The following is a 9,352-nucleotide window of genomic DNA, read 5'->3' as shown; positions in this document are numbered from 1 at the left end:
CATTAGGTGGAGTTGTGTTGCTACCTCCTCTCCCCTTGGATCTCTGCAAGTGATGTGAAGACTCTAAAACTTCACCTGAGCCTCCCTCAGCATATGGGTGAGTAGATAATGGCTGAATTTTCATTTTTGGGTGCACTATCCCTTTAAGGCTTCTGTCTTTTGCGCCATCATGTTGTCCACTTGCGATGATGTCATTACGATATGCTACAAGCGGTCCAAAAGACGGTGAAAACGTGCAGTGGCGCCAGACGAGCATACAGCACTCATGAACACCATGACCTGGAAGACTGAGAATCTTCAGCGATACAGTCTGTGTGGTTTTGTTACCTCCGTCCTCCTCCGTGTCGTCGTCTGACTCCTCGCTGTCCACAGCTCTACTCTCTTTGTGACCCGGTGGCTCTCTGGTCCAGATCATCAGCGCGGTGTCGGCCCCGCCCACTGACAGCAGCATGGAGTCGTCATTGGACCAGCGGACGTTTGTCACGTTGGTGCTGTGACCAACGTACTTCTTAAACTTGGCAAACTGGCCCTGAGAACGGACAAAGGTCAGCATGAGAAGACGTCATGAAGAGACGCTGTGATGTCACTGAAGCCCCCCCCCCCCCCCCAAGGATCAAACCGCAGTTTTCACATCCACGTCTCCCCGACACAGTGGCGCGTCTCACCCTGGATGGGAAGCTGAACAGTTTGAGGAAGCCGAAGTCGTCTCCAGTGGCGAGCAGTTTGCGATCTTTGGTGAGCGAGGCGGCGTTAACGAAGCTGAGCGTCGGCCATATTCCCTCACAGGTGGGACCCAGAACAGACGTCCAGCTCGCCCAATCCAGCTTCTCAAACTGCAAACAAACAAAGGTGTTGATCTGCAGGAAGAGACAGAACCTGATGACGAGAACTCGGACACAGACTGACCTCGGCCACACTGATGTTCTGTTTGCGTCCTCGCGGAGCCTCAAAGAACAGCTGCTCTTTAGCTCCAGTGTTCACCTGCAGCAGTTTACCTGCACGGAGACACACTCTGGTTTTTATGGGTAATCAGTTAGCATGTTAGCGTAGCATCAGCACAGGTGAGTGTGTTCACCTCTGGAGTCCCAGTCGATGTGTGTGATGTAGCTGCCAGCTCCTTTACAGATGCCGACTCTCTTACTGGTCAGGACGTTGTAGATGTCCACAAAGGAATCGTGGGACGCCACAGCCAGGTACTTCCCCGCGTCTGAAACAAACACACAGCTGTGATTCATCATAGACGACCAATCATCTCCACCCTGCATCACAGCTGCGTGCTGAGTTCAGGCACCTTGGGAGAAGCGGATGTCCGAGATGAGCTCCCTGCGGTGGTGAAAGGTCACCATGTCCTCCAGCGTGTCGGCGTTCACCACCAGGAAGCTGCCGTCGTTCAGACCGACCGCCAGAGCTTTACCGTCAGGTGAGAAGGCACAGCACCGCCCACCTGTAGTGCACAGGTAACACACACACACATGTAACACACACACAGGTAACACATACACATGTAACACACACACAGGCTTTTACCCTTCTTGAGTTTGCGGACGGCGACCATGCGGTGATTGGCCGACAGCTCCCAGATCCTCAGAGTTTTGTCATCGCTGACGGTAGCGCAGACAGGAAGTAGAGGGTGAGCCGCCAAACCCCAAACCTCCCCTTCCATGTGACCCTGAACACAACATGAAGGACACCCTGCAGTCAGTGAACGCAGCACAGACATCATGTGATCGATCAGCTGACGCTGCTCAGCTGAGTCACTTTAAATGCAGGTGTGTAACTAAGACAGGAAATGAGGTCATGTTACTTCCCGTAAGCCATTAATCCTTTTTGATCTTATGAGCTGCGGTCGGCGAGACGTCACCGCTACCTGCTTGAGAACGGGTGGCCCGACTTTTGGAGCTACTCCAGAGAAGGTCCATCTCTGGCGCGGCTTGGCGTGGCATGGTGCGTCTTACATGATAATGGAAGCTTTACTCAGCGCCACCAAAAGTCCATCCATTTTCATCCGCTTATCCTGAGTCGGGTCACGGCCAGCGAGCGTCTGGTGGCTGGGGCTTGGGCCACGGGGCCAAAGTGACAATGATACACACGCTCTGCTCATGTAGGCACTGCGGCCATGTGGCCCAGGTCACAGTGCCTACATGAGCAGAGCGTGTGCATCACGGAGCCTCTTGTATTTTTTTTTTTTGACAGATAAGAGCAGCCACACTGTCGGCGTGACGCAGTGCGACGCGGCAAGATGCTAACACAAAGCTTTTTATTGTTAAACATCATCACGACCGTGTTGCTGATGATGCAGTGGCTGCTCAGCTCCGTATCAGCTTATAATTGTGGAAATAAATGAGTGACAGCAGCGAGCAGCCCCCGGACAGCGCCGCCATCTGCGTGAAGCGTCGCTCAAGAGCTGCAGCAGCTCAGCGAGGTCGCGGTCACGTCCCATATGATACTCGTACGATGGCAGTTGTTGGCAGAACGAGAAACAATGGCGGAGACTGAGGACGCTGCTCCAGAGCAACCTGCAGCTCAGATATTTATATGAAGTAATTAATGATTATTATATTGGTTAGAGGTTAGTTAGTAATCAGGTTGGTCTCCCTAACAGGACACTGTCCCAAACTTTAACATTCACACTGGAATTCACCAGAATCAGGAAAAACTAAACTTTAGAGGAAGCTGTGCGTTCACAAAAACAAAGAGCAGAACAGATGTAAAACACGACGTGTTTCAGTCTGTGGAGCGGTTATTATTATCTCAGTCACTGTGTGTGTTCATGTTCCAGCTGAACTGTTACTGTAGTGACGTGTGGGCGGAGCTACATTTGAAGTACCACATGTAAACTGTGCAGGATTTCCTGTAAATGTTTCACAATAAAAGCCTCTTTAGAAAATGAAGGGATTCTCTCAGCTGAAATGATGAGGGGCTTTTAATTTGAAACAGAAACAGGAAGTGTTGAGTTTGATTAAACTGAAACCAGAGTGATAAATGGTGTGGTGTGTTTGAGATGCAGCTGGTAGCCTCTGCAGCTGTGCTGAGTAAAGGCCCAGACACTATCTGTGAGTTTGATTCCTTTATATCCTCCATTATGAAGAAAGAACATTCTTTGCTAGCTTGATGCTAATGGCAGTACTCAGCGGGTTGATAAAGTGCCTCTGCTGTTTCCTTTTTACTCTGTGTGCTAAGGTCCCCACAGGAAATATCTCAAAGGCTAGGCTGTTGTTGTCCTACAGTTTCCACGGCAACAGATCGCTCTGTGTTCCTATTGGTCAAAGTGACAGCTGTGACGGGAGAAGAAAATCAAACATGCTAGACTTTCTGTGGGGACGTCGTGAGGTGTCTCAGACGTGGCGTCGAACATCGTTAACTATGACACACTACACCAGGTGGAACGATGGATTATGGCGGACGACACTCGTTGTCGTTAACGATCCATGCGGCGCCGTATGACGCTGTGTCTGGCATTAAACACAGGACGATTAACAAATATAAAACTGCCCGTGAGATGTGTTTAACAGGCTGATAGAACGAACATAAACTGAGTTTCTGTCCCTTTGTTTAATTCAAAGGGAGCTGACAAAAATGATGAAGGTTTCTGTTTTTAATGCTAATAAAGATTAGCTTCATGTTTATTGTCTCTCAGTGTGTTTGAGTTTTAGAAGCTGGAAAATGATCCAAACCAAACTAGAGTCTTCCTGGTGGCCCCCCCTCACCCGAACTCAAACCATGCAGCGCTCGGTGCAGAATTCACGGCCGACGCTTCATCGTCTCGTCGCCCTGCAGATGTTTGTGGCGTGAACATGCAGCGCTCCGACTGCAAAGACTCTAATAAATACATCAGCCTCAGCAAAAAAACAAACAAACAAACAAAAAAACCACAGCCCATCAGTGTGACGCTGCTGCTGACATCACTCTGACATGACGACATGTTTCCTCTGATGTGAGTGAGACCTGAACCAGAAGCGTCATGGGGCCGCTCTTATCGATCTCCAGGACTTCTCCGTTCTTTGTCCCCAGCAGGATGTGACCGTGACCCAGAGTGATGGCTCTGATGGACGGGTTGTCCTCCAGCAGCAGACCTGGGGGACAGACGGAGACAGAGAGACGCCGTGTGAAAACAATCTACGTGTCTGCTCTGTGATGACGAGACGTGAGGCCAGATTTGAGCCGTTCCGGTGACACCTTTGGACGACGGAGACAGAGCGGCTCTCTTGATGGCGTACGTCTTCAAACATCTCTCAAACATGTCGTCCCACAGCTCCACGATGCCGTCCTTCCCCCCCGTCACGAAACCCTGGACAGTGAACGCAACACAGGAAACAACAGACACACTGATCATCTCCCAAATCATTAACATCCCGTTGGAAGTTCAGAGCTGCCGATAATAAAATATCAACTCATATAATCAACCTGAAACTTGAGTTTGTGTGTGACGTTCAACAACAACCAATAACTAATCAATAATATATTGATCCAGTCTAAGTGGGAAATCAGTCAGTGTGAAATGAAAAGTCTTCTTGTTTATTTAAACTGGATATTTATTTATTTATTTAATATTGTGTTTCATTTTATGACTGTTGATTAAAATGATGTTGGAATATTCTCTGTTCTTATATTTCAACTAATCCCATAAATGACTACGTATTTGTTTCATATAATAACTGATCTATAACATCATCATCATCATCATCATCATCATTATTATTATTATTATTATATTCTGATATTATAACTAAAATTGCGACTTTAATCTTGTAAAAAGAATACAAATCTATTTCACTTGATTCTTGTACATTTTTATGTACACTTCCTCCCTGTTGTACATTTGGCACCGTGGCTGCATGAAGGGGCGGAGCTATCCTCCCTCTCTGTCTCCACATCCTCCTCTTCATCATCACCATCATCATCATCATCACCTGACTATCTGACCTGCTGACACTGAGCTGTCTGAGTTATGAAACGATCCTGCGTCCTGTCCCTCTGTATCGTCTCAGCCGTGTCACTGATTCTTCGTCAAACATCTCAAAAGGAAAAACACAGGAAATAAAACCTGTTCTGAAAAATGTTAACGGACGAAAGTTTGAGACTCAAAGTGTGAAAAGGTTTTTGACTTCAAGACGAGGGAACAGGAAGTGCTAAAATGCTAACTCATTTCTGAATTTTAGGACTATAAGTATCTCCTTCCTCATCCTGGTCCAGGTGTTCCAGGTGTTCCAGGTGTTACCTTGTCCAGGGAGCACATGGCGAACACAGGGCCGTCGTGGGCCTTGATGGTCTTGATGAGCGTCGTGTCTCTCCAGATGTAAACATCTCCATTGGTGGCTCCAGAGAAGACCAGGTCCTCTGATCGACCGTAACACGCCGACATCATCGTCTCCTGTTTCCCCAGGTTACCGAAAATCCCCCGTTTGAACGTTAGACCGCCACCTGCAGGAGGAGGGTGATTCATCCGTTTCTCCTGATGACATCATTATTTATCATTTGTTTAGCCTAGCTAAGCACAAAGACTGGAACCAGAGGGACGCTGCTAGCTTAGCTTAGCTTAGCTTTAGCTTCACCAGAAGAGAAACCAGACGACTGACAAACCCAGCAGCTTCTGATTATTCCACCTTCATGTGTTCATCCTGAATGAACTCATTAACACTTGATGGTGTTTTCATGTCTTTGTCATGTTGTTGTACTTCCTGTTTATGTTTGAGAGGTTTTACTGAGACTCAGGGACGGGCGCTCAGGTGAGGACAGGTTTACCTGAATGTTGCCAGAACTTGATGTGTTTGATGCCGACAGTCACCAGTTTGTCCGTCCTGAACGGGTTACTCCTCACCACGAAGATCTTCTCTTTATGACCCCTAAGGGACAGAGACAGGTCAAAGGTCAGTCTGCTGTCCGTCTGTCAGCTGTGGACAGATGGACAGGTGCACAGGTGGACAGATAGACAGGTGAACAGATGGACAGGTGGACAGGTGCATAGGTGGACAGGTGGACAGATGGACAGGTGGACAGATAGACAGGTGTGCAGATGGACAGGTGGACAGGTGGACAGATGGACAGGTGCAGAGGTGTACAGGTGTGCAGATGGACAGATGGACAGGTGGACAGGTGCATAGGTGGACAGCTGGACCGATAGACAGGTGGACAGATGGACAGGTGGACAGATGGACAGGTGTACCTGGCCTTGGCCAGTCTCTCTCCTTTTTTCCAGTCCCAGATGACGATGGAGTGAAATTCATCGATTCCCACTGAGACCAAACTCTTTCCGTCCACTGAGACAGAGAGACAGGAGACAGACAGACAGACAGACAGACAGACAGACATGAGACACAGAGACATGAGAAGTTGCATTCACAAAACCTCATACACAAAAATTGTGATGTCCTCCTGTATAAACACAATCAGTGATGAAGGGATAACAAATGGTGTTTTAAAACTTGGAAAACGAAACAGCTTACAGGTGGTACGTCAGGGATAACAAATAGTAATTCAGTGTTTGTAGAAAGTGAATAATAAATTCATTTTAACAGATCAATCATAAATGTGCTGTAGTCTGTGGGGAGGGATACCAAATGGTGCACTATGGGGTGAGGGACACCAAATGGAATACCTTGTAGAGAGGGATACCAAATGGCGTGGTGTGCAGTTAGGGACACCAGTTGGTGCTATGTGGGACACCAAATGGCACAGGTTATAGGGAGGGAAACCAAATGGCACAGTGTGCAGTCAAGGACACTAAATGGTGCTGTAAGGGACACCAGATAGCACACTTTGTAATAAGGGATACCAAATAGTGTAGTGTGCAGTGAGGGACACCAAATGGTGCGGTGTGCAGTGTGTGTGTACCTGTGAACTCCAGAGCACACACTCCTCTGCTGTGGTGTCCCTTTAGTAGAGACAGACACTTCAGAGTCTGGATGTCCCAGACGTGGACGGCCGGGTCTCTGCCCACCTGAACACACACACAGCCAATCAGAAACACTCTCAGTCAGACTGACCGAAACATGCCGCCCTCTGATTGGCCGGCCGTACCTGAGCTGAGGCCACATAGTCTTTGAGCGGGTGGACGGTGAGGCTGAGGATGTCGTCGTCATGGCCGAGATAAAACCTCTGACTGTGCTGCAGACGGTTGTAGACAACGGCGACGGCAGCCACGTGGTACACCACCTCCCCAGTCTGACTGTAGAATAAGTTGTTACGACAGTCGAAGCCCCGATACCTGCACAGGTGACAGGAAGTTACACCGCCACAATAAAGGTCAGCTCATACACAGAAACACAGAGAGAACACCAGAGCTGAATAGAGGACAGAGGATGAAGGACAGAGGATGGAGGATAGAGGACAGAGGATGGAGGACAGAGGATGAAGGACAGAGGATGGAGGATAGAGGACAGAGGATGAAGGACAGAGGATGGAGGATAGAGGACAGAGAATGGAGGACAGAGGATGGAGGACAGGACAGAGGATGGAGGACAGAGGACAGAGGATGAAGGACAGAGGATGGAGGACAGAGGATGAAGGACAGAGGATGGAGAACAGAGGATGGAGGACAGGACAGAGGATGGAGGACAGAGGACAGAGGATGAAGGACAGAGGATGGAGGACAGAGGACAGAGGATGGAGGACAGGACAGAGGATGAAGGACAGAGGATGGAGGATAGAGGACAGAGGATGGAGGACAGAGGATGGAGGACAGGACAGAGGATGGAGGACAGAGGATGAAGGACAGAGGATGGAGGATAGACGACAGAGGATGGAGGACAGCGGATGGAGGATAGAGGACAGAGGATGGAGGACAGAGGATGGAGGACAGAGGATAGAGGACAGAGGATGGAGGACAGAGGACAGAGGATGGAGGACAGAGGACAGAGGACAGGACAGAGGATGGAGGACAGAGGACAGAGGATGAAGGACAGAGGATGGAGAATAGACGACAGAGGATGGAGGACAGAGGATGGAGGACAGAGGATGGAGGACAGAGGATGGAGGATAGAGGACAGGGGATGGAGGACAGAGGATGGAGGACAGAGGATGGAGGATGGAGGGTGGAGGATGGAGGGTGGAAGACAGAGGATGAAGGATGGAGGACAGAGGATGGAGGACGAAGGATGGAGGACGGAGGGTGGAGGATGAAGGATGGAGGACAGAGGATGGAGGACGAAGGATGGAGGACGGAGGGTGGAGGACGAAGGATGGAGGACAGAGGATGGAGGACAGAGGATGGAGGATGGAGGGTGGAGGATGGAGGGTGGAAGACAGAGGATGAAGGATGGAGGACAGAGGATGGAGGACGAAGGATGGAGGACGGAGGGTGGAGGATGAAGGATGGAGGACAGAGGATGGAGGACGAAGGATGGAGGACGGAGGGTGGAGGACGAAGGATGGAGGACAGAGGATGGAAGACAGAGGACAGAGGATGGAGGACAGAGGATGGAGGACAGGGGACAGAGGCAGGCGCCTGACAGATAACAGTGTCTTCCTCAAAGATGGAGGACAGAGGACAGAGGATGGAGGACAGAGGATGGAGGACAGAGGACGGAGGATAGAGGACAGAGGATGGAGGACAGAGGACGGAGGACAGAGGATGGAGGACAGAGGATAGAGGATGGAGGACGGAGGGTGGAGGACGAAGGATGGAGGACAGAGGATGGAGGATAGAGGATGGAGGACGAAGGATGGAGGACGGAGGGTGGAGGACGAAGGATGGAGGACAGAGGATGGAGGACAGAGGATGAAGGACAGAGGATGGAGGACAGAGGATGGAGGACAGAGGATGGACAGAGGATGGAGGACAGAGGATGAAGGACAGAGGACAGAAGATGGAGGACAGAGGATGGAGGACAGAGGATGAAGGACAGAGGATGGAGGACAGAGGATGGAGGACAGAGCATAAAGGACAGAGGATGGAGGACAGAGGACAGAGGATGAAGGACAGAGGACAGAGGATGGAGGACAGAGCATAAAGGACAGAGGATGGAGGACAGAGGATGAAGGACAGAGGACAGAGGATGGAGGACAGAGCATGAAGGACAGAGGATAGAGGACAGAGGATGAAGGACAGAGGATGGAGGACACAGCATAAAGGACAGAGGATGGAGGACAGAGGATGAAGGACAGAGGATGGAGGACAGAGCATGAAGGACAGAGGATGGAGGACAGAGGATGAAAGACAGAGGACAGAGGACAGAAGATGGAGGACAGAGCATGAAGGACAGAGGATGGAGGACAGAGGATGGAGGACAGAGCATGAAGGACAGAGGATGGAGGACAGAGGACAGAGGATGAAGGACAGAGCATGAAGGACAGAGGATGGAGGACAGAGGACAGAGGATGAAGGACAGAGGACAGAGGATGAAGGACAGAGGAT

At 49.9% G+C, this 9,352-nt stretch overlaps 1 protein-coding gene across 1 annotated transcript in view; it reads right to left on the bottom strand.

Annotated features, from left to right (window-relative positions):
• Positions 1-9,352, bottom strand: part of LOC126389693 (echinoderm microtubule-associated protein-like 6) — a 62,149-nt gene that overhangs the window by 25,140 nt on the left and 27,657 nt on the right. Inside the window, exons 14-26 of the mRNA XM_050043481.1 lie at positions 7,018-7,247; positions 6,832-6,937; positions 6,164-6,257; positions 5,743-5,843; positions 5,219-5,421; positions 4,177-4,288; positions 3,946-4,073; positions 1,528-1,669; positions 1,292-1,444; positions 1,076-1,207; positions 907-995; positions 666-833; positions 328-529 (exon numbers count right to left, since the gene is read on the bottom strand). Of these exons, the coding sequence (XP_049899438.1) occupies positions 328-529; positions 666-833; positions 907-995; positions 1,076-1,207; positions 1,292-1,444; positions 1,528-1,669; positions 3,946-4,073; positions 4,177-4,288; positions 5,219-5,421; positions 5,743-5,843; positions 6,164-6,257; positions 6,832-6,937; positions 7,018-7,247 (1,860 nt within the window). The remainder of the gene's footprint in view (positions 1-327; positions 530-665; positions 834-906; positions 996-1,075; positions 1,208-1,291; positions 1,445-1,527; positions 1,670-3,945; positions 4,074-4,176; positions 4,289-5,218; positions 5,422-5,742; positions 5,844-6,163; positions 6,258-6,831; positions 6,938-7,017; positions 7,248-9,352) is intronic.

Source organism: Epinephelus moara, chromosome 5 (assembly GCF_006386435.1).
Source record: "Epinephelus moara isolate mb chromosome 5, YSFRI_EMoa_1.0, whole genome shotgun sequence".
Taxonomy (NCBI): domain Eukaryota; kingdom Metazoa; phylum Chordata; class Actinopteri; order Perciformes; family Serranidae; genus Epinephelus; species Epinephelus moara.
Note: the sequence above shows the minus strand (reverse complement) of the source record. Positions and strands in the feature narration are given on the sequence as shown.